Source organism: Dendrobates tinctorius, unplaced genomic scaffold, assembly GCF_039654945.1.
Source record: "Dendrobates tinctorius isolate UK_male_01 unplaced genomic scaffold, ASM3965494v1 ptg000065l, whole genome shotgun sequence".
NCBI classification, from domain to species: domain Eukaryota; kingdom Metazoa; phylum Chordata; class Amphibia; order Anura; family Dendrobatidae; genus Dendrobates; species Dendrobates tinctorius.
Window position 1 is genome coordinate 10,589,285 of NW_027361733.1, and position 25,228 is coordinate 10,614,512.

Here is a 25,228-nt window from a genome sequence, read left to right on the forward strand (position 1 = left end):
GTTAGTGCAAAAATCAAGCTATGAACAAACTTTTAGAACACTAATTAACACAAAACTATATTGAGAACTGCTCAGTTCAAGTACTAATCCAAAGAAATTAATGAGATGATGCGTCGCATTTACCAACAAGTGCTATAAATAAGATACCAAAAATCTCAAAAACTTGAGCCAATCTGGCAAAACTGATGACATATTCAGAATCAGCACCCCAAAAATACCCTAAATTCGATGAAATATCTTTGGCACCAAAAATGCTGTTGACCAGTGTAATCGAAGCTTATAAGTTGTATAACTTGCTATTTTACACATACTTAAGACTATTCCTTTACACAGCCACCCATTTTAATCCTGTTTTAGACTAGCTGTGAAGCATTACAGAAATGCGACCTATGAAAAACAAATGCAATTTGCAGAATGATAAAGAAGGCTGCTACCTAAATTGCGCCTCCACCCACCCCCAAAAAATCAAACATACTGTAAGTCCAACATAAGCGGCAGCAAATACTGTGCTTCTGCCCTTTCTCCGTCAAGGTTACTTCCTTCCTCTATTGTACTGAGCCACCTAAGAGATGGCTGTGACTTCTCACCAAAGAAAGAGGAAATTAACGAACCTTCCGGTGTTCAGTCACATATCTTTTGTGCTGTTATGGTGCTTGCATCGAAAAGGCTTTAAATAAACACACATGCATATAACACTTGGCCTTGCTCTTTATATGCTACTCAAAAAAAGAGAAAAAAGTATGTCCACCTGGCGTCGTCCAACCCTTATTTCCAGGCACGATGCACATTTTTGTGCCAGATTTCATAAGGCGCCAAGTGCAGACATTGTTCAGAACTTGTGTCTGGCGTTGGCCATACGCATGACTGTGGTTAAAAACACAAAGTAAAGGAAGCTGATCACTTATGTTGGCCACAAGATAAGAGCAAAGAGGCGAGCAGCATGTTACACACTGCAAAAGCTTCATATTAGACGTCCATGTAATCTAAAGGCGTTCAGAATGACAACGACTGTGCTACAACATCAACACCGACCACCAGCCATGGCATTAGTTATTCTCTGCACATGACTATGCAAATGTAAAATCATGGAGATGCCAACCCTAACTAAATTCACATAGTTTTGCCATAATTTGCCACAATTAGCATAGAAAATTCTAGTAAAGTTGGCCACACAGATTAGATGGCTGCCAAGCGATCACCACTGGTCTTGATTAAGCAGATCCATAATGTAAAGAATGACTAACATCTTTCAGATAAGGTTCCTGTGGGGAAGGGGCATCACACCTGAGTTCAGTGATGTCACATTACAAACCCTTCTGTCAGCTTTTCTCCTCTCATAGCACTGTCAGCTCTGACAGCCACTGACCCCCCCCCCACCCACACACACACACATACACACACTCTGGAGAGGAGCGCTCAAAGGTGATAGTAATTATACTTACTGTATGTCTGTTGTGCTCAAAACAACTTGTACTCTCTCTGCAGTGAGAGTAGAGCAGGGTGTGATTACATCTCACACAGGAGTAGCCAAGAACAGGTAGGTTATAACCGTGTGAGATGTAATGACAGCTCTGATCTCACTGCAGAGTGAGTACACAGAACACACTCAGTAATCAGAATCTGGAGAGTTCATAGCAAGTTTTGTAATGTGACACAGCTATATTCAGCTGCACTGTCCCCTCACCACCCACTAACTCATGCAGGAGATCAGAGCTGTCAATCACATACAGTATCTCACACACACTGAGAAACATGCTCTAGGCTATGGTGGGGGGTATTCTTTCCTCTGAGCATTGCTGACTGCTTATGATTGGTTAGTAAGTATCATATAGGGAGAAGAATTACACAACCCCAGTGAAAACTGTCTGATAACACCCCCTTGGGCTTCACAAAGTTAACTCATTAGGTGCCAAGTACTTTGATTGCTAATATCTCTGCAACGATTAGGCGCAATTAAGAAGGATCAAAGCAGTTTTATTCTGCTTTGCTGCCACTACTGCATCATGTGTCCAGTTCAACATGAAAAATTTGGTAAATGGTCCTCTCTTTGAATTCCCTTTAACAAATGGAGGTCTCCTTAATCCAATCCAATAGGAGCCATTCTAGCTTGGTTCTAGTTTTTTCTTGAGAGGTTAAGAAATGATTGTTGTGATATTTAAGAAATAGCATAAGAATACCGTCTGCCGGTGTCAGTCAGTGTCCGACTAGCAATTTATAGTCAGGGTCATACAGTAGATGGACACAGACTGTGTTAGGCCTCTTTCACACTTCCGTTTTTTACAATCAGTCACAATCCGCCAGGTTTTGAAAAAAAACGGATCCTCAATTTTTTTTTGAGGATCCGTTTTTTTCCCATTGATTTGCATTAATGGCGGATTGTGACGGATTGCTGTCCGTTGCATCCGTTTTTTTGTGAGGATCCGCCAAAAGTTGCTGTCCGTCACCATCCTCAAAAATTTCTCTCTCTCTCTCTCTCTCTCTCTCTCTCTCTCTCTCTCTCTCTCTCGTCCGCCTTTTTGGCGGATTATAACTGATGCAAAAAACTGAAGTGTGAAAGAGGCCTTAGCAATGGTTACAGTCACAGGAAGGGGAGTTTCTGAGTCTGGCGAGATGAAAACACCACTATTCATTTGCTTGAGAGAAAATAAATATGCTGCTCTGGATATTTTTAGCTGAAGCCTGGAGGGAGTCAGCATCTTTTCGGACTAAACAAAGATATATCGCCACCGTGTCCTACGCTGCGGGCTGCAAATCTGTCGTACGCTTTGTGCAAATAGTGGCCTATCATCACCCTGGATCCAGCTCACACCTGTCTGCAGCAAGTACGGGACAACTCTGCAGATGACAGTAATCTGCTTGTTCATCCGAGCATTCAAACGTACTTGTTTACTCTCATGGATGGAATAAGCAAGGGGGAAAAAACCACCAGGTAGTGCTGAAATGGCCATAAAGAGCAGGCAGTGCTACAGTTACAGTGTGCACTGCGGACAGGTAGTGTCTGGAAGAAGATAAAGTCATTATTACACGCCTTTTCCCTTAAATGCACTTTGATCCTGGGAAGGACTGATCCTTTTAAAGATAAAAACTTACATTAGTACTCTTGGCTTTAGCGTGGGTTCACATGTTGTGATAAGAGTTCGGCACCGTAAAGTTGAAGACATTGTACCCTGACGTGTAGATAAAACATTAAAAAAAGTAATTCACCTGGTAAAATTGTACTTTCAAAAAGACGCATTGTAAAACTACACAGATCCAGGGTAGAAATATTTTAGTTGTGCACCATAATGCATCATGCTATGAGTTTCACTTTGGCTCAGTGGTTAACACTGTAATGCTGGCGTCCTGGGGTCAAATCCCACCAAGGACAACAGTTTGTATGTTCTCCACGTGTTTCTGTGGGTTTCCTCCCATACTGCAACGACATCATGAGAGGGAATCTAAATTGTGAGCCCCGATGGGGACAGTGATGATGTCTGTATAGCGCTGCAGAATACATTGGCGTGATATAAGTAAAATAAACAAAATCAACTTTTTATGTGTCCGTGGATAAGGACAAACTGTCAGCAGAACGGAAGCCTAACTTTTCTGATAAGAGCTTTGATAAGTGGCCATCAGTCACATCTGGTCCATTTTTGCCATGTTCCCACTTGCTGCAGGAGCGAAGTGGCAACGGTCGCTGGTGACCGCGGGCAAGCCACAGCCGCGGGCTGGAAGAAGGTGGCGGCCGCTGGTGACCGCGGGCAGGCCACAGCCGCGGGCTGGAAGAAGGCGGCGGCCGTTGGTCGATGCGGGGCAGCGGTTCTCGGACGGTCATCTCGGCGCCTTCCCACTGATGTCCAGGGGAAGTATCTCTCCTGTCTCTGGCCTTCTTCCTGGCTCTGGTGAGGCGTTCTGGCTCTCAGTCGCTCCCACGATCTCCTGCTCCTTCTGTCTCGTTCTGCTGACTCACTGTGACTCTTGTTCCCCGTCCCTTTTATATTGGCTCCTACCCCAGTCCACCTGTCAGTCTCCACGGTCCGTCCCTGAACTCTGTCCCCCCGGAAACAGCTTCCCCCGGAACCCAGGTGATGGTCCCTTTGGTTCCGACCCGGACACTCGACAGGGACCCTCTCTCCCACACGGGGACACTGTGTATAACGAAGGGACACATCATCCACAGAAAGCAAGCAGGAGGACGTCATCGCAAGAAGAAGGAAGGCACCGGACCAGAACCAGCAACAGCCCTCGGATCAGCCCAAAGATGAGTTTATAAAAGCTCTTTTCTTCTCTTTTAGGTCGTGTTGGGGCAGATATGCAGCATTATAGAATGCTGTCTATCTGGCTTGAAAGGTGATGGCCGTATCTCATATCAGCCAAATCTGGTGGCAGGTTCCCTTTAAAGGTTTGAAATGTCAAAAAACGTCCTTTCTTAGACAGTCCTGGTAATATCACTTAGATAAAGTTGTTTAATATTAAAAAAAGATTTTAAAACTACCAGAATAAACTTGCAATATTCAAAAATAACTTTTAATTTTATCAATGGTCTCTGCATTTTTTTTCAACCTATTTCCTCAACAAAAGCAAATTGTGATTTTAAAGGGAATCGGTCACCAAGTTTTTGCTACCTCAACTGAGAACACCATGTAGGAGTAGAGACCCTGATTCCAGCGATGTATCATTTACTGGTCCGCTTGCTGGCGTTTTGATAAAATCTCTGTTTTCTCAGCTGCAGATCTACCAGTTCTCTGAATGCTGAGCTCTGTATAACCCCGCCCCCACCACTGATGTGTAGACTGTGCAAAGAAAGAAAGCTGCCAACCAGTGGTGGGGGCGGTCTTACAACAAAGTAGGAGGACTACATGGCATAAGTCAACTAGTCCTCCAGTGATAAGCTCCTGCTGATTAAAATACTGATTTTATAAAAACTACACTAAGCAGTCTAGTAAGTGACACATCGCTGGAATCAAGGTCTCTGCCCCTACAACATGCTACTCTCAGATTAGAGAAGAACTTCCTTGAATCCGTAAAGCTTTACATATGTGTATGTACCAAGACAATGAAAAAAGTTAATTTTCTCCCGCGGCGTTCGGCTATGTGTGAGCACCAGACAGGTTAGTAACGTTATTAACCTGGAGATTGACCCCATATATTCAGGTTAATAGTGTTTTTTCCTTTAAGTTGCAGATACTGAACACAGCCTTGGGCAGCTATCAAAATTCGGACAGCACACTGACCAATAAGACATTCAGAAGGTGCTTCAAACGTATTATCACACGCTGAACAGTAGCTCGCACACTTTTCTCTAATTTACACCAACTGTTTTTTTTTACTTTTAGCCAAAATTTAATGCCAAAAACTCACACCAGTATGAAATCCGGGCCATTTTACAACTCCGCTTAACCATCGTACTATTTCTAGACACTTTTAAAAGTCTAGTGAGGAACAAAAAGTGCCTAAAACACATAATAAATTGCACACAGCATATCCGTGAGTTTTTGGCACATTTTGAACCCAGATTTTGGAACATTTGGATAGCAAATTTGCCCCAGCCTCTTTATATCTATTCTCAATGTAATAATGCCTGAAAAAGTTGTAATAATATAGAAAGCAATGAAAACAATACTACATACTGGACTTTCAAGTAGATCCAAAGCTTTCTGTTGCCAACCTGTCAGTACTTACTGTAGCACTTACTGTACAGTCATGGATTCCTTTTATAACCCTATACTTGGCTTCAGCAAAGGAACAATCAAATATAAAGCTCATCTAAAATTAACGGAGTTATCCGGGACTTTTTTTGCTAGAGGGTTATGCTATTTGCCTGTTCTGCCATTCACCAATCTTTTCTGGCTCAGAGCGGCCACGGACTGCTCTTGGCTGTGATTCTTCATCTTCCTGTGACGTCACGTCGACAGAGCAGCTCCTTCTCTTCCACTCTGCTTTTTTGACAGGGCATAATTGATGACATCATGTTGATTGACAGCCAGCTCCCTACTGCGTTAGGTTGCACTCTCTGTTAACTATCAATCAGCATGACATCAGTAGTGACGCCCAGTGCTTGTGGAAGAGAAGGAACTGCTCTGTCGGTGAGACATCACAGGAAGATGGAAAATCGCCACAGTAGCTATGAGCCAGGACAGATCGTCACATAGCAGGAGCGGCAGGTAGGTAGCAACTACCTGCCGATAAGTGCTCAGCCCTATAGAAATAAAAGCCCCAGACACCCACTTTAAGCAACAATGGTTCTTCGGCAGACAAATCTGGCTGATGATCAGAAACATCCAGTTAGAACAATTTTCAATAGCACAGAGTGAGTTAATCTTACCTGGACAATAGGGTGTCCTCCGGTGGTCGCTTTCACCGCTCCACGGCTGCCCTCTGTCTCATAGTGGGCTCGATGGTGTGGTTTAGGCTGTACCTCTATCTGAAGTTCATATGAACTGGCCTGACTTGTCAGGGGCCACTCGAGGGGTGGCAGTGAAGCAACCGGGATGCTAGATTGGAAAAGAGACAGGATCAGTGTGTGTTGGAAAAAATCTATATTATTCCCAGATTTATTCTACGAATTCTGCATTTTGTAAATTTTAAGAGTTAGGTACTGTCCCGATTAGGGTGCACCTTGTCGTGGTGGGATGACTTTTACAATTTTTTTAATCAAAATACTGTTAACTAATTTCCCTTTGTTATTCACATGTACTATTACTATTTATTTACTTACTACAGGGTATTTGCTCCTTTTGTTTTATCTTAGGATCTGCTTGTTAAATTGATAGAGTGTGAATGCGCACCTATGCACTGCACTTACCCCAACATCTGCTCTGGCTCATTATCGGTCCTCCAAAATCAGTGTAAGATAACAAAAAGTTACCTCTTACTTCTTTTAAATCAATATTATATTGGCTGGGATCTGCTGACCATCCAGTGTATGGTGGCGTCCTCACCCCTGATGATAGTTGTCAGGGTAAAGAAGGATAAGGCTATGGGATTTCTACATGGATGATCCTTCTGTCTGCAGGAGAAATAAGTTGCCGCCAGAGGTGTTGGGCAGCGGCTTATTCCCTTCCTACTATTAGGGCTCATGCATACAACTGATTATATTGGGCGAATTCTATCTGTGATTTTCACCCATGTTGTTCTATAGAGCTGTGTCCCTTTTTTTACATTGGTGACATGTTTGCTTAAGATTCAAGTGTTGGATCAAAATCGTCAATGCAAGTCTATAGGGCCATGGAACCCAGAAGATCGCACTCGGATGACGTCCGGGTGCAGTCTGATGTTCACGGATTGCCAGAATAGAGAAGGTGGACAAACTTTATTTTTTCTCCAAAACTGATGCTACTCTGATCAAACCATGAATGGAGTCTGATCAGCATAATCAGACCATTTCTATCGGGTGGAGAGAAAACGGTCGTGTGCACCTACCCTGAAGACCATATGTATGCTTGGTCATAGAGGATGAGCCCCTAAATAATGAAAAACATTGGGACAATTGCCAGATATCATGTTCCATCAATACTTTTTAAACCATTTACTATTGCACTCAGCAGGGTTTACACACAAGTTTCCCATATAACTGCCTACACTCATCTGCTCTTCTGGATTACAGTGATGGAACATTTAGGACATGCCTTTATAGGGTCCATCAGTCTAGCTGTATGATTAAAGACCAAGCGAGTGCCAATAAAAGGACGGTATGCATTATTTATCCACTTGTTTAACACTGGGTTGGGTTATCGTGGTGTTTAGTAGTGGGAGATAAGTTAGGAGGAAGACTCTTGGGACAAAATGATTGTGAATATTTCTGCTATCGGCTGTGAAGTTGTCGGATGTAATTGTTGCATGACATTACGGGATATAGAAGACATGACGGATATTGTGCATAGGTCTATTATTAATCAGCCATTAATAATCAATGGACGCCCTTGCAACATGTAAAACTCCAATGGACAGGGATATGCAATTAGCTTGGAGTTAACCCATTGTACTTTTTTACACGTTCTGATGACATCCTCTAATACTTTCCGTGAACTATGACCATGGTCCACAGTCCAAGTGATCAATGTCTAATTGTACCCATGCGCCCTAGATAACCGTCAGCCAAACGATCGATTGGAGCTCGCTTATTTGTCCCTACCCACCTCATACAATCGCATACTCATTTTTGCTGGCCAAGCATATATTTTCAGTGGAGAAAGCCATAAAAACACAAGATTTGATTGTTGAAAATAAACTTGCTGATTAGAGAAGGGCAGATGGATTTATGGGAGTCTGGTCCATTGACCACAAATCGATCCACCCATCTCTAACGTTGATCGTTTTCTACCTTGACGATGCGCCGGAGACCGGCAACAAAGTGATTTGCCCATCTGTTGATCCTTTTCTACCCCCATTCTTTAGGTTCGTCCGACATTGTTCTAATGTATATAGTGACCTTAATCTGATGGAGCCTTTACCTCTAGATATTATCAGAATTTTCCAGTGCTACAATCAGCTACTTGCATGATCTGAGCAGTTTAGCAGTTACTAATCAAAATTGTAAAAATAAATTGCATATTAAAGGATAAATTGAGTACCAATTTTGTAAGACCAGTTTTCCTACATGAGCACATTGGATTAAAGATTTTAATTTTTTTATTTCTTAAGTCAATAGTACACATGAAAATAGGCAACTTTGTAAAATATCTCATCAGAGAAGTCTTCTTCTTTCTCTGCCTGGATTGATCATTCACTGAATTAATGGGTAAAATTTATATTCAGTGAGGGCAGGTTTTTCCATTACTGATATAAAAGATGACACTTGGTGCCTTTAAAATTGTATGCAGGGAGGAGCTAAAGGCAAGTTCTCCTGAAATCACAGTTACAATTATCCATTGAACTTAATGAACACCAACTGCCATCTCCTATCTCAGTAACTGGAAAATCTAGCTTCACAAGAGTTGAGACGTTTGGAGGAGAAAAAAAGTAGATTTCAATAATAACATATATTACAAAGTTTCTCATTTTCATGTGTCTGATTGATCTATGAAGGAAAAATGATAGCGGGCTTCCTCTTTAAACCCTGACCCTCTTGTTCTTCAGGAGATAAACTGCAGCCAAAGCTGTCTAGTAGCATCTTCTTTCTCTGCTTGATGTGTATGGAGGAGTCAGTAGAGAAGGCTGCGCATGTGTATGGCCAGCGCTAATCCAGAACAATATTAAAAATAGCTTAAACACAATATGTAAGCAAACTATTATACTGCTTTCTAACAATGTTTTTACAGTGCTTTTTACTTTCACGCATAACTGAGCATTTTTCAACTGAAGAGCCAAAAAGAGTTTACTATACCTGTAGTAGGGCATTGCAGGTAAGATCTGTTTGGGCCAAGTGGGTGGCACAAGTAGGATTGACCCAGGATCAGAATTCTTCCTCTCCTCTTGCTCGAAAGGCCCAAAATATTCTGGAGGTGGGTAAACCTGACAAGACATGCTCTTATGAGAAGCCACTGGGGAACGATCTGGACTGTTTTTCCAAATTTTTGTTGGTACATCACATGAAGGATCGGTAGATAGGCTTAGATCTTCCATAAGATGTGCAGATGTAGTAGGGTTAATGTAACTCAGTGAAGAGTTATCGTCCCTCGGATGGACACGGGGTGATGTCTGGGGAGAGGGCGTTCTTGACTGTCGTGGAGAAATGTTGGTTTGATGGCTATTGTAGAGCTCAGCACAAGGGTACCTTCTTTTGAAACCTGGGGATGACGACCGTGAGTTGGGTCGAGGAGATGGAGAACGTGGTCCCAGGCAGGTGTCCTCTGTGATGCTTGTCCGTGGAGACATTATTGGAGAAGCTCTAGGAGAATAACGAGGGAAGTTTTGTATCTGTGGACATAGGTCATCATTAGGACCATTATTTGGTGAAACGCAAGGTGAGGTGTAAGGAGAAAAATTAGTCTCTGAAATATAACTTGATGACCCACTACTAGCAGGGCTCAAGCAAAGCGGTTCTCTGTAGCCATCATAACCATAGACTTGCAAGGTAGCAGCCAAGTTTGCCTGATGTTCTACCAAAGTATCTGAATCTCTGCTGCGGTATGAACCTGTATGAAATAGTTCATGAGATGGAGTGATCTCAATCCTTGGACTCAGAGCTGGAGCCCCAGTAGCAATTTTAGGGTCTAAGTACCTGGACCCTACACTATTGTGCTGTTCACAACTGCCCATACGATCTGAGGAGAACCTAGGATAAGCCAGAGGTTTGGACCCGTAATCGGAGACATCGTCATGAGTGTACACAACTCCAGAAGAAGATTGGCTGTTGATTTTATGTGGAGTCGATTCTTCTGGAAAAAGAAGGGTCTTTTTAAAACTAAATATTAACTTATGTTAACAGTCATGGACAATTGAATATGTTCATTAGTTAATATAATAAAATAAGGATAATAATTATCAAACTTAAACTAAAATACTTTATTAATATGGGAGAGTTCTTAGGGCATTGCTCTCCAACCAAACATCTGAATTCCAGATCGATCCAGTGTAAACTAGGTCTGGAAATTTTACTTAAATAGTAGAGAACATCTGTATCAAGTCTTATATCCAGGGTGAATACCGAATAGTTGGACAAGTTTGGTTTGGAGTCACATTGGCCTTTGTTTGTGTTGTGTTGCAGAATGAACGGATTCTAAAAATGGGAAAATATATTTGTTCTATGCCCAAATCCCATAGAATAAAGGGTTATTAGGGGGTTAAGCCTTTAGAACGTGGTACTTTCCGCAAACTATGCCTATATAAAACAGGTCTGGCACTAAAAATATCCTATTAAATATAAAAGAGTACGGCCCGACATCAAGTTGGCTAGAAAGAACAAATCCACACATCCTACAAAGCGACATATTGCAGACAGAAAGGTATGCTGTGAAATATGTACCTGGTTTAAGTAGTAAGCTAAGGAAAATATATTCAGTGCACTTACAGACGAAAAAATCTAAGAGAAAACTTGGGACTCGGCTAATGCCGCATTTTCACATTCATGCGTCATGGTCCGAGTATGAACATTTATGTACGGAGTGTGAACAGGTCTCTTAGGCTTCTACAGTATTAGGCTAATTTGGGTCAAGAGACCCGTGGACAGTCCGTGCATCACGAGACATGTGGTATAAGCAATTGAATGATCACAGGTTCAAGTCCCCTAAGGGGACGAAAAAATAAAGTTAAAAAAAGTTTTTCAAAATATACAATAAAAATATAAAAATTCAAATAACCCCTTTACCTTCCCCATTAAAAATAAAGAAAATTTTAAAGTGAAATAAAAAAAACATATGTGGTATCAATCTATCCGTAAAATCCGATCTGCCAAAATATAAAACTAATCGAGTAGATCGGTTAATACCGTAGAAAGAAAAAAAAATCAAAATGCCAGAACGGTGACATTTTGGTCACTGCAAAAAATACAATAAGAAACAATCAAAACGTTATATCTATAAAAACGTAAACTCGACAGACAAAAAACAAGCCCTCATACAACTCTACTGACAGAGGATTGAAAGGAAATGGCAACAATGGATCTCGGAAAACAGCAACACAAGCTACCGTAATTTTTTTTTTTTTAGAAATTTCAATTTTTCTTACATGTAAATGAACAAAAAAACACAAAAATTATGTATGTATGGTATTGCCATAATCATACTGACCAAGTGAATCATATTGTCAGGTAATTTTACCATACAATGAACGCTGTAAAAACAGAATTTTAAAAAACAATTAATCGCATTTTCTTGCGCAATTTCACCACATTTGTAAAAAAAAATTTCCGTCTCTAGTACAGGAAATGGAAAAATGAATTATGTCATTCAAAACTACAACTCAGCCCGCAATGAACTAGCCCTTATTCTGCTATGTGAATGGAACATTTTTGTTTTAAAGTTAAGGCTCTTGGAAAAAGGGAAGAAAAACAAAAACGGAAAAAATGACAGTTATCTGGTTGGGAAGAGATTAAAGATGTACGGATAAATGATTCTGTGTATTTCCTATAGAGCTCGTGCAGACGGCCTAAAAATTGGATGAGTGCTATCCGTATTTTTCAAGCATAGCACTTGTAATCAAGTTAATGTCCAATTTTTTCCTCTGACAACTCGAGAATCGGATGGCACTCAACCATTCCAATATATCAGTTTGTGGAAAAATTCGGACCGCACTCAGATGACATCCGAGTGTGGTCCAATTTTCATGGACTGATGTTATAGAGAAGGTGGAGAAATCTTTTTTTTTCTGCATCCCTGAGAAATTCGTATCATACCCTGATCAGAGCCAAATTAGCATAACAGGACAGATTTTCCCGAATGTGGAGAAAACGTTTGTGTGACCCTAGCCATAAGAGATGTATGTTTCCATCCTGCTCTCTGAAAACAATTTATGTCTGACACAGAAATCTCATATAGTGCGATAGACAATAGTGTGAAGTCAGCCTTATTTTATCAGGAATGCGAAGGTATTCCCTGCATACTGTACAATTCAAGGAAATATTGATGGGATGGGTCTAGCGATCAATCGCGAGAAAGCAAAGTGCATGATGAGGTGCAGTGTTAGTTGCTTTAGTCTGGATAAAAACACATTGTAAATTACATTTTAAAAAAATAGATAGAACATTTTAGAATTATTGGACAGAGGTAGCTATATGGTGTCTGTATTGTGTATTTGTTGTGTGTATTGGGGTGGATCAGTCATGTTGAAACACCCGACAGGTTTCAACTGAGATACGAGACTAAGCTACATCCCGTGTCGGCAGAAGGGTGTTGCGCAACGAGGTGGTTTGTATTGATATCACCCAACTCTGATTCAGTGTGGTTCCTTCACAAAAGCCACATTACTGCACACAATAAAGCTACTTATGCCTTGAAAACTTGATGGAGAGTACAACTAATGGAATTCAATAGAGTGCTGGAAGGTGCACCTCTAGGCGGAAGGCACTCCACAAGAGCAGACGGTCGATCTGAGTATGACCAATGCTCATGATGGTCCAATATCAAGAACATCGCTTGGTCGAAAGTGAAGATCGAAGCTGACCCTGGTGGACCTATCTAGGCTTGCACAAGATCGAGCTTCCTACAGAGGATTGATCCATTAAGTCGCCGTGGATCAAGATCAAGCCGAAGCGTGTTAATAATAATAATTAGATACATAAAAGATATAGTCACATTAGCAAAAAAATCTTACACAAATTCCTTCCAGTTACAGTAAATCACTTAACTGCACCACTTGCATTCAAAAGTAATCAGACTAGTGTCTTCTACAGATGGCTTTTTTCATGATCCTACTTTTCAGCTCCAGGTGTAATCCCCCAGAATGTATTGTCTGGGTTACTGCCATCTGCTTTTGTTGTGAATATTCCAAACTCATCCCTGGCAATCTGATGTCACCCTGTCCATACCTTGTCCGGGAGGACACTTCCCACACTACCTATAGGAGAGGAAAGCGATGCTGCACTACACTTCTCACACTGGTACTTTCCTGATATGATATGAGCAGTTTGCTATGCATAATAATCCAGATTTAACCCATCAATATGTTGTGGTCGGATTATGTTTATCAGCACATCATGTGGAGAAGGTATTGAGACATTAGCACCAGTTTTTTGATTTAAGAAAAGTTGCAAATTTAGCTGCTCACCACATTTGTGCTAAAATAGTAGATTCTTTGCTATGTTACGCTGTCACTAAATTCATGCCACGGGCAGCATGAGTCTCAGTGCTTTAGAGGAAGTTTAATTTGACGAGCCACCCGGGGACCATAAACGGAGACCTGACAAATCCAACGCCACCATTGTCCGGCTTTTCTCCACACTCCTCCATGTGATTGATAGGTCTCTTACATGTGTGTACATAGTGAGAGAGCTGTCAATCACCGGGAGCAGCACTGGGAGTAGGCAGTCAAGGGGCAACACAGGACTAGTCCTGTCTCCATCTATGGTCACCAGCTGGGTCTTCAAATTGTTTTCTTTGAAATGCTGGAGAATTTCAGAGAAATATATACATGGCTGCTATCTCACAGCCAGGCTTTAAATCATGCTGGGAATAATGAATCAGCTGACAGATTATCTTTAAAATTTTGATAATTTATTGGAATTTACTGGAGGGAGTTGGACCTCCACAGTAGAAAAGGTCTACAATCATTTAAACAAGAAAATGATGGCACAAGTCTATGTCTCATACCAGGCTTAGATTTCAATTTCTGGTTCTCAAACAGGTAAAAGGGGCAACATCTATGAAGAGGTGACTTTTAAGGGGAATCTTTTGCTATGAAATCTGAGAGCAGAATCATATAGGGAAAGATAGTCTGATTCCAACGATGTATCACTTATTGGACTGCTTGGTGCAGTTTTAATAGAATTCCTGTTTTATCTGTTGTAGATGTAGCAGTGGTCAGAATGCTGAGCTGTATATAACCCCGCCCTCACCTCTGAATGGCCAATTAGAGGTAGGGATGGGATTATATTGATTAGCCTGACTGCTGTGCACGTGACACTTAGTCCTGCAGTGATAATCTCCTGCTGATAAAACACTTATTGTATTATAACTACAACACACAGCCTAGTAAGTGACACAGCCTTGGAATCAGGTTCACTTGCCCTATATTATGCTGCCCTCAGATTAAATAGCAAAAACCTACTGACAGATTCCCTTTAATAATGGTGGCACAGTCTTACTCCAACATGAAACATATGAAACGCCAGGTACATTTGCCCCTATATGGTACAGTGTATTTAGTTTTATTTTAATAAAATAACGATAATCCACAGTTTCTAGTATAAAACTAGGAATTTTCACTGCTGTAGGTGGTGAAGGTTAGGCAGCATTCTAGGGCAGGTGTTACGGTTAGAATCCATGCCAATCCTACCTGTACCCTTTCTGAATGCTCCCTTTCAGTGTGAGCAGTGGTTATACAGTTTGCTAAAAAATAATTGAAAAAAATCCTGCATCCTGTAAAGTGAAAAGTAGCACAGCAGTGAAAGCTGGCAGCATTTCCATCCATTGTGCATAATGGCCAAGATTGAGGATAGAGTAAACATGCCAAGCAAACCGCGCCAGCAACTTATCCTTGTACAGTATGTCTTTGGTGATTGTTAAAAGAAGCCCTTGTCTTTAATCATGCTTCAGTAGAGACTACATATGCTGCAGCGGTTACGTTCACGCACTACAAAGCCACGTAACATCGTCTATTATGAGGCCTTGGTATGTTACAGCCTTTTGTCCTAATTAATTCCATGCTGTTAACAAGAACAAATTATTTCAATTTTGGTTTTCTGTGCTTTGAAGATGAGAAGGACTTAAAAAAAAAATAATCAAAAAAGTTATAGAAAAAGTTTAACAGCAAAATTCTAAATTAGAATATAGGTTCTGTAAGAAGGCATTAAATGAACATGAAACAATGGATACGTTAAATAGCATTCATCATTAAAATACTTGTTTTGTCACGTTATTTCCTAAACTTTATAGAGTTGGACAGTAAAAAAAAATCAAAATTATATCTGGACTGTGATAATTCAGCACAGAATAAGTGCTAAGTACTGAACCTCATATAGTTGCTTAAAGGGAATCAGTCATGGATGTTTTTTCCCACAAAGTTTGTACTATGTATGCACTGACATACTTTGGAGACAAAGGAGTGGATTATGAGCTCTTCTCAGCACCTTTTACAGTGCCCGCGGTGCTGCCCCACTCATAATTGCTCCAGCATTGTATGGCACTGGAGCCCGACACTCTGGAGCCCGGTAATCTGGAGCCTGCCACTCTGGATCCCGGCACTCTGGAGCCCAACACTCTAGAAGCCAGCACTATAGAGACTGGCACTCTGGAGCCCAACATTCTGGAGCCCAACAATATAGAGACTGGCACTCTAGAGCCTGACACGCTGGAGCCCAAAACTCTGGAGCCCGGTACTCTGGAGCCCAACACTCTAGAACCCAGCACTATAGAGACTGGCACTCTGGAGCCCAACATTCTGGAGCCCAACAATATAGAAACTGGCACTCTAGAGCCTGACACGCTGGAGCCCAAAACTCTGGAGCCCGGTACTCTGGAGCCCAACACTCTAGAAGCCCAGCACTTGGGAGCCCGACACTCTGGAACCCAAAACTCTGGAGCCCAACACCCTAGAATCCAGCACTCTAGAGCCTGGCACTCTGGATCCCAACACTCTAGACCCCAGCACTTGGGAGCCCGACACTCTGGAACCCAAAACTCTGGAGCCCAACACCCTAGAGCCCAGCACTCTGGAGCCTGGCACTCTGGAGCCCGGTACTCTGGAGTCCAACACTCTGGATGCCCTCACTCTGAAGCCTGTCACTCTGAGCACTACCAACTTTTCTTGCTGCCAGTGGGCAGAGAGGAAGGGATGGGGTAGTTGAGCCTTCCTACGTTGCCCTGGGGAGGGGGGAGGCATTGTGTCAGTGAATGATGATGGAAATATAATGAAAGTTTGGGAGGTTCGTGTCTTATACTCCAGTCACCTCCAGAGCTGCAGTCACTATTCTGCTATTACATCATGTCTTATCCTCCAATCACCTGCAGAGCTGCAGTCACTATTCTGATGTTACATCATGCCTTATACTCAAATCACCTGCAGAGCTGCAGTCACTATTCTGATGTTACATCATGTCTTATACTCCAATCACCTCCAGAGCTGCAGTCACTATTCTGCTGTTACAACATGTCTTATACTCCAATCACCTGCAGAGCTGCATTCACTATTCTGCTGTTACATCATTTCATATACTGCAATCACCTCCACAGCTGCAGTCACTATTCTGTTGTTACAACATGTCTTATACTCCAATCACCTCCAGAGCTGCAGTCACTATTCTGCTGTCACATCATGTCCTATACTCCAATCACCTCCAGAGCTGCAGTGGCAATTTCTATATACAACTTCTTAGTATATGTAACAGTAAGTGTATCATCCTAACAGTATGTGCACTCTAATTTATTCTAATTTATCTATTCGTCTCATTTCTGGGGTTTTTTTTATTCTTGGGCATTATGTTGAGGACCTGACAACGCAGGTGTGCTTTTTAAAAGGGGTATCGTTTATGCTCATAAAAATTAAGGGCAATGAGTAATCTTAGGTTCGATGTCCAAAAATAATTTAAAGGGAATCTGTTAGCAGGATTTCACCCACCAAACTATTTATATGCGCGTATGGCTCCTTTCGGAGACAAGTCCAGCATTACATTAACATGGCCAGTCTTTCCTCTGTTACTGAAAAATAATCTTTTTAATTGATATGCAAATGAGGCTGAAGTGCTACTGTAGATCTGAAGGTTGGCAACCTTGCGAGTCAAAACAATAACTGCATCCAAAAACTGCATTTTTTGTTTCTAGAAAGAAATGTTTTATAAATCTGTTAATGATCCTGCCCTATAGCATTTGCAAAGCCTCAGTCTTGGACATAAGGCCTTACACGTTTGAATGTTAAATCATTAAAAGACGCTTTACAATTGAAGTTACCGAAAAAAGGAAAACAAGGTCTGTACTTCCCCAGCAATGCCAGGATTACATATATTACGCAGCACATGACAGTAACCACATGTTTTACATCAGTTTAATTTAGAAGCTGGTAGATTAAATTGTCAACCTGTACAGTAGTGACATATCAGAAAAACACATAATAAATCTGTACATGAAGGCTCTGGCTAAATTCAAGAATATCTTTGGTAATCAGGTGCAGACCAAAACTGTGTTTGTGCTGGGCATTCCAGGCATATTGTACTATGAAGTGCAGGTTGTTATCCAGGGTACCCTTCGACTTGCCTTAATTGTATTATCCTTTGATTATGGTATGTGCCATGAACGCTTTTCTATAGATAACATGTGAAAAGGTGGTGTAGACCGATGGACAGTGAGATAGGAAGCAAGTTTGCAATTAATTTGCTATTTCAACTGCCTCCTTTCTCCTCCTATTCCTGATTTTCTCTTTTTTTGCTTTTATTTATTTCTTGCTGACCCGAGTACCGATCAGTTAGGTCTGACATGAGCAGTGCTTACAAGCTCTTTGCTACTGAGCTTGTAAGCACTGCACTTAATCCACTGGATAACGATGTTAGCTCCTAATCCTGATGGACCTCAGTCCTACTGTTCTTCCTCCCATTGCAGCAATGGAGGCACACAGATCAAACCAGCAATGTGGTGATCACTAGCCTGAACTGTCAATCAATCAGAAGCTCCCGTATCCACACCAACGTAGGGAAATGGTGTGCTCCGAAAGAAAAATCATGACAATCCTTCAGGCCGGGTTAACAGGGTGACTTGTCTTGCTACATCACAGCGCAATCCAAGTGAATCGGGTTGTATCGTGACTCCGAGGGCACTGCAACCACGATAGACAAGTTGCAAAAAGTCCAACCACTTGTCGCAGTTCTCTTAGGGCTGCAATACGACCCCATTCACTTGCAATGCAGCAGGGACACCTAGAGAACATTGGTCGTGTAAACGGTGTCTTGGCCAAAGTCGCTGTGAAGCCCCTGCCTTATAAAAAATGGAAAACATAAGAATCAACACTGCTCCACAATCCCGCAAGTGCAAATGGAACCTGATCACACATACTTGGAATATAAAAGATGATTGATTCCTTTATTGTATGGTGCACTGTGTTTCAACCCCTCAAAGGGCCTTCATCAGTCAAACATTATCTGATAAACACTCTGTTTTGGGGTTTAAAAGGTATAGGCGTTGCACCCCAGTTCAAGAAAGGGATCCATCGTCTGTCACATTCCGAATGAGCCATCCTACGTGGAAATCATGATAGAGCAATACCGCTTCTTGCATGGTGGTTTGAAGTGACCATATCAGAGTTTCAGGAAAAAAATCTCCTTGTCTACCTCGCAGCCTGAAGCTCAAAATCCAAACAACTGTGTTTTTGGTATTGTGCCTGCTGATTGCTCCAACTCTTAAGTTGAGATTTGAGACCAATCTGTCATTGGTATTTTTTTAGATTGTTGCCTTGTAATACTACTCTTAGATTGGGCCCCCTTTGTCTCTCCTCTCTATTTTTTTCACGAGGTTGCTCTTATTTTGACCACATAGAGTATTCTATATCTGAGAATGTGTTACCAAAAAAAAATACTATGAGCTCATTTATAGGATTGTAAGCAATTAAGGCTCATTCAGACGTCAGTGATTTTTCTCATATGCAAAAAATGATCCGAGAGTCAGCGGAGTTTGGCCAGTGTCTGTTTTTACCATAAGGCCGAGGTCACACTAACCGATGCAAAATACGGTCCGTAGTTTACAGGCGTAATACGGATGAATGACCCCGTATGTCGTAAGCAAGGTGTGGTCGCGTATTTTGCGCATGTAAGCATCCGTCTGTAATCCGTATGGCATCCGTATGCTGAGATTTTCTCGCAGGCTTGCAAAATGGACATATAATGGAGCTCTATGACAGGTTTTATAACACAAACGAAAGAATAGATATAGACACATAAAATACATATATATATATATATATATATATATATATATACATATGTCATTGAGACACACATATATATATATATATTTATATTTCACAGAGTTCTTCATAGCAGAATAGCCGCTAATTCAATTGCTGGCTTTTGTCAAATCATTTCCCAACCCGACATGAAATGACACATGGTTTACATACAGTAAACCATTTCATGTTTTTTTTGTATGTCTTTCGTTAGTAGAGTTGAGCGACTTTTGGTTTTTTAGGGTCGCGTTTCGTTTCGTGAAACCCGACTTTTCCAAAAGTCGGGTCGAGCAAGATCGTCCGATTATAGGGAAAAGTCGGGGTCGTCCCGAAACACGAAACCCAATGTAAGTCAATGGGGAATAAAAGTCGGCAGTGAGAGGAGGACAGGAAACACACCTACAGTGCCCATTTGAATGCCAAAAGCATCAATTCTTCTTACTTAAGCTTGTCAACCTTAATTAACTTCATAATACAAGTTACGCACTGAAAAATGGGGGTTATTTGGCTAAAGTTGTGGGGGGGGAGGGCTCGCTGCAGGTTTTCATGTGCCCTGGGCGAAAGAGCGCCCCTTTAACACATACCACAACTCATCATGCTCCGATACGGCAGAGAAATAGCGGTATAGGACAATGAAAAATACCTCACTTTTTACATCTCATGACGAGGCCCATCTATTTCTCCATACAAAATCATTGGTCCCATATAATGTTTGAAACAGTATATGATGAGCTCCACATAATGCTACAGTATATGTGGGTCCCCATGGATGAAGCTCCACTGTCTTATGGGCCCAAATAATGCTCCAAACATAATGGGCCCCATTTCTAATGCTCTAGTGTATAATGGGCCCTGTAAATGCTGCTCCAGTGTCTGATGTCCACCTTTGGAATGTTCCAGTGTATGGTGGGCCCCATCTATCATTCTCCAGAGTATAGTGCTCCCCAAAAACTGTATATGGGAAGGGTAACCTGAGTTTCATCAGGGTCAGATTCAGGTCGTGTAGCGTGCGAGGGGAATGTAGTGGTCTGGGTCAATGTACCAGCAGATTCATCGAGCAGTGGCTGGGCATCAGTGCACTTGTGTCGCCCCCAGGAGTACGGTCGCCACAGTGGCATTACCTTCTTCCTAGGGAGTGTGATGTCATGCTTGGGAGCAACGAACGATCTCTCTAGCAGGTTAACTGATTGGGCGGCGTTATTCCCACGAGTCATGACCCTCCAAACAGCGTTCATGAAGGCAAAGTGTTTGTTTTACGTGGGCAGTATGGTTGCAAAGCTGAACCTTAAAGGAATGTCCAGAAGGGCACCACCAGGAGTGGAGCCTACGGTTAAATTCGACTCCACCTGGGAAACCTCAACCATGCCAGCTACAGAACAGATGCACACATTGCAAGCTTAATTCCGTTAACGAACGAGACTCCGTCATGCCCCGCGGTCCGAGTCCGGCTTACTAGAGGGACACGTGAGGCTCTGGCACATGAGATTGGCCAATAACTGGTGTGTCATGCCCTTACATGTCCGTGGCTGCATGTGCGCTACACTGAAAAGGCCAGCGTTTGTCGCTTACAGGTGCAGATAACCCGCTGAACAACGTTAGTGATGGGGATCACTGATTACAATTATTACCCGCGAACAATGATTTCCCAGTAAGTGCAGGTCAACCGCAGTTCCGGAATTAGGCCTAACCGTCATTCCTGAAAAAATGAAAAACTTACGTGTGCAAACCACAGGTGCTGTAGCTTGCTTAACAGCTCGCCAGCCGTTCTCACGCCCAGTATGGATTACACGTGATTGCACAAAGGTGAGAAAGGGTACCGTATCCCCAGATAACATGTATGGATAGCGTACACATTCAAAATATATGTCTATACATCAGGAGGCAGGCTCAGACGGTGTAAGGCCCAGTATGGCTTGCAAGTGATTGCACAAAGGTTAGAAAGGGTACCGTATCCCCAGATAACATGTATGGATAGCGTACACATTCAAAATATATGTCTATACATCAGGAGGCAGGCTCAGATGGTGTTAGGCCCAGTATGGATTGCACGTCATTGCACAAAGGTTAGAAAGGGTACCGTTTCCCCGGATAACATGTATGGATAGCGTACACATTCAAAATATATGTCTATACATCAGGAGGCAGGAAGACGGTGTTAGGCCCAGTATGGATTGCACGTGATTGCACAAAGGTTAGAAAGGGTACCGTTTCCCCAGATAACATGTATGGATAGCGTACACATTCAAAATATATGTCTATACATCAGGAGGCAGGCTCAGACGGTGTTAGGCCCAGTATGGATTGCACGTGATTGCACAAAGGTTAGAAAGGGTACCGTATCCCCAGATAACATGTATGGATAGCGTACACATTCAAAATATATGTCTATACATCAGGAGGCAGGAAGACGGTGTTAGGCCCAGTATGGATTGCACGTGATTGCACAAAGGTTAGAAAGGGTACCGTTTCCCCGGATAACATGTATGGATAGCGTACACATTCAAAATATATGTCTATACATCAGGAGGCAGGCTCAGACGGTGTTAGGCCCAGTATGGATTGCACGTGATTGCACAAAAGTTAGAAAGGGTACCGTATCCCCAGATAACATGTATGGATAGCGTACACATTCAAAATATATGTCTATACATCAGGAGGCAGGCTCAGACGGTGTCAGGCACAGTATGGATTTGACGGCCCAGACTACACAGCGGAGGAGCAGGGAGAGGTAAAGATTGCAAATGCTGGGGCCCTGCCCAAGCAAGGGGGGCCCACTCGTGGGTGTCGGTACTGGCACTGGGCCCCTCATAGTACGGCGGTGTGTCTGACGGCGGGTGTGCACCACCACCGTCAGAGACACTTGATTGCACTATGAAGGACCCTGTGCCAGTGCCCGCGCCCAAGAGTCGGCCTACCCACCTGTCCAGGGCAACGGCACTCGCACGGTGTCGTGTGCTAGGTGGTGACCCCGGCCATGGGGGGGGAGGCAGCACAGTTAGGGAGTTTTAGAAAGTGGCATATGTTGATGTTGGACATTCAGCTGATGCAAAAGGTGAAATAGGTCAAGTCCCAGGAAGAGGTGGACCAAAGCAAGCCATTTTTCTGTCACCCTATGTGTCATCAGGGGAAGGTGGGACAAAATCCTTGGAAACCCATGCGTGGTTCATTTTAATGAAGGTTAGATCATCCACATTTTGGGTTGACAGACGGGTCCTTTTTTCTGTCAGGATTGATCCAGCTGCACTGAAGACTCTTTCCGATAGCACACTTGCAGCTGGGCAAGCGAGCTCCTGTAAGGCATATTGTGCCAATTCAGGCCAGGTGTCCAGTTTAGTGACCCAATAGTCAAAGGGGAATGACCTGTGTGGGAGAACATCGATATGGGAGGAAAAGTAGTTTGTAACCATAGTTGACAACTACTGTCTCCTGTCACTTTCCATCGATGCAGTATTACCAGTTGTGTGAGCGGTACTTGAAAAATCAGTCCACAACATTGTCATGAAACCCCTGTCTCCAATGCCACTTCTGCTGTGTGCACCACGAACACCTCTGCCAAGCTGCCCCCGGCCCGTACGGCTCGTGTGAGAACCATCACCGCTGCTGTGTGCTGGGAATGCCTCAAGCAACCGATTTACCAGAGTTGCTTGTTTATTAGCCAATATTAGGTCAAGGTTCTCCTGTGGCATGATGTTTTGTAATTTGCCTTTATAGCGTGGATCCAGGATGCTGGCCAACCAGTAGTCGTCATCGTTCATCATTTTGGCAATGCGTGGGTCCCTTTTTAGGATCTGCAAGGCATAATCTGCCATGTGGGCCAATGTTCCCGGTGTCAATGATGCACTGCGAGTGCTGGTTGGAGGAGCACTTTCTGGCAAATCCACATCCCTCCAGTCACGCACAAACCCTGTACCAGACCTTGCCACGCCAACATTTTCACTTGCCCCACGAGATGCATCCTCCTCCCCTAAGTAATCATCCCCATCATCCTCCTCCTCCTCCTCTTCTTCCTCCACCTCGTCCAGGAGAGGTCCCTGAGCAGACAATGGCTGAATGTCATCAAGGATTCCCTCCTCCTCTTCCTCCTCATCAACATTGGCTGCAGACGCCTGCTCCTTAAGGTGCGTCAAAGTTTGCATGAGCAGACGCATAAGTGGGATGCTCATGCTTAGGATGGCGTCATCTGCGCTTACCAGACGTGTGCATTCCTCAAAACACTGAAGGACTTTACAGAGGTCTTTCAGCTTCGACCACTGCACACCTGTCAACTCCATGTCTGCTCTCAAAGTGCCTGGCCGTGTATCTTCCCACAAATGCATTATGGCCTGCCTCTGCTCGCACAGCCGCTCCACCATGTGCAGGGTGGCGCTCCACCTTGTTGCAATGTCGATAATGAGGCGGTGGTTGGGAAGGTGGAGCAATCGCTGCAGCTTCTGCATACGAACGGAGTGTACAGGCGACCGGCGGATGTGCACGCACAGTCTTCGCACCTTCTGGAGCAGGGCTGTTAACTCCGGATAATTTTTGAGGAAGCACTGCACCACCAGGTTCAAGGTGTGAGCCAAGCAAGGTATATGGCTGAGTTTTGAAAGGGCTATGGCTGCCACAAAATTACGGCCGTTATCACTAACTACCTTGCCTGCCTCAAGATGTACACTGCCCAGCCATGACTCAGTTTGTCGCTTCAAGTACTCGGCCAGCACCTCGGTGGTGTGTCTGTTGCCCAAACACATCATCTGCAACACAGCCTGCTGACGCTTTCCACTAGCTGCTCGATAGGGGGACACATCGTGTGCAACAGTGGCAGCTGCAGATGGAGTGCTCGTACGACTGCGCTCTGTGGACGAGCTTTCGCTTCTGGAGGAGGAGGGTCGAACGCCTACAGCCAACTGTTTCCTATACCGTGGGCTAGGCAGCACTGTCCCACCACCGCTGTCCCCTGTGGACCCTGCATCCACCACATTAACCCAGTGCGCAGTGATGGACACGTAACGACCCTGGCCATGCCGACTGGACCATGCATCAGTTGTGAGGTGCACCTTTCCGCTCACTGACTGCTTGAGTGCATGGACAATGCGGTCTTTCACATGATGGTGGAGGGCTGGGATGGCTTTGCGAGAGAAGAAGTGGCGACTGGGTAGGTCATAGCGTGGTACTGCATAGGCCATGAGTTCGCGGAAAGCTGTGCTTTCCACCAACCGAAAGGGCATCATCTCAAACGAGATTAGTTTGGCAATGTGGGCGTTCAAACCCAGTGTACGCGGATGAGAGACTGAGTACTTTCTTGACCTACTCATAGTGTCTGGGAGGGTGAGCTGGACTTGAGAGCTGCATATGGTGGAAGTAGCGGTGGACAGGGCGGACTGAGAGAGGGTTGATGATGGTGATGGAGTTGGTGTTCTTTCTGATGGCCTAGAATCAGTCTTTCGTTGATATAACAGTGGGATTCCCTGACTGCTGTGGCCTTGCAACGACACCTCAACATTTGCTGCTGTGCTAACCGGTGGGCTTACAGTGGGGGAAACAATGTAGCGTTGCTGACTACCTTCGTTGTGATCAGTTGCACATGTGGCACTTGAGGTTTGGTGTTGTGTCCACGCTTGCAAGTGCATGCTGGTTAAATGTCTAAGCATGCAACTGGTATTCAAATTTTTCAGATTTTTCCCTCGGCTAAAGGTCTTTGCGCACTTCTTACAGATAACCTTGGCCTGATCATGAGGATTTTGTTCAAAAAAGTGCCACACTGCACTCTTCCTACTTTGGCAGACATTTTGCGGCCTAGCACACTGTG

The 25,228-nt window shown here is 43.3% G+C and overlaps 1 protein-coding gene across 4 annotated transcripts in view; it reads right to left on the reverse strand.

Moving 5' to 3' along the window:
• NFATC2 (nuclear factor of activated T cells 2) overlaps positions 1-25,228 on the reverse strand; it is a 168,007-nt gene that overhangs the window by 102,506 nt on the left and 40,273 nt on the right. For 3 of the 4 annotated variants that reach the window (XM_073580614.1, XM_073580612.1, XM_073580613.1), the window contains exons 2-3: positions 9,305-10,298; positions 6,305-6,473 (exon numbers count right to left, since the gene is read on the reverse strand). In XM_073580614.1, coding sequence (XP_073436715.1) covers positions 6,305-6,473; positions 9,305-10,298 — 1,163 coding nt within the window. The remainder of the gene's footprint in view (positions 1-6,304; positions 6,474-9,304; positions 10,299-25,228) is intronic. The other variant, XM_073580615.1, reaches the window with a different exon arrangement.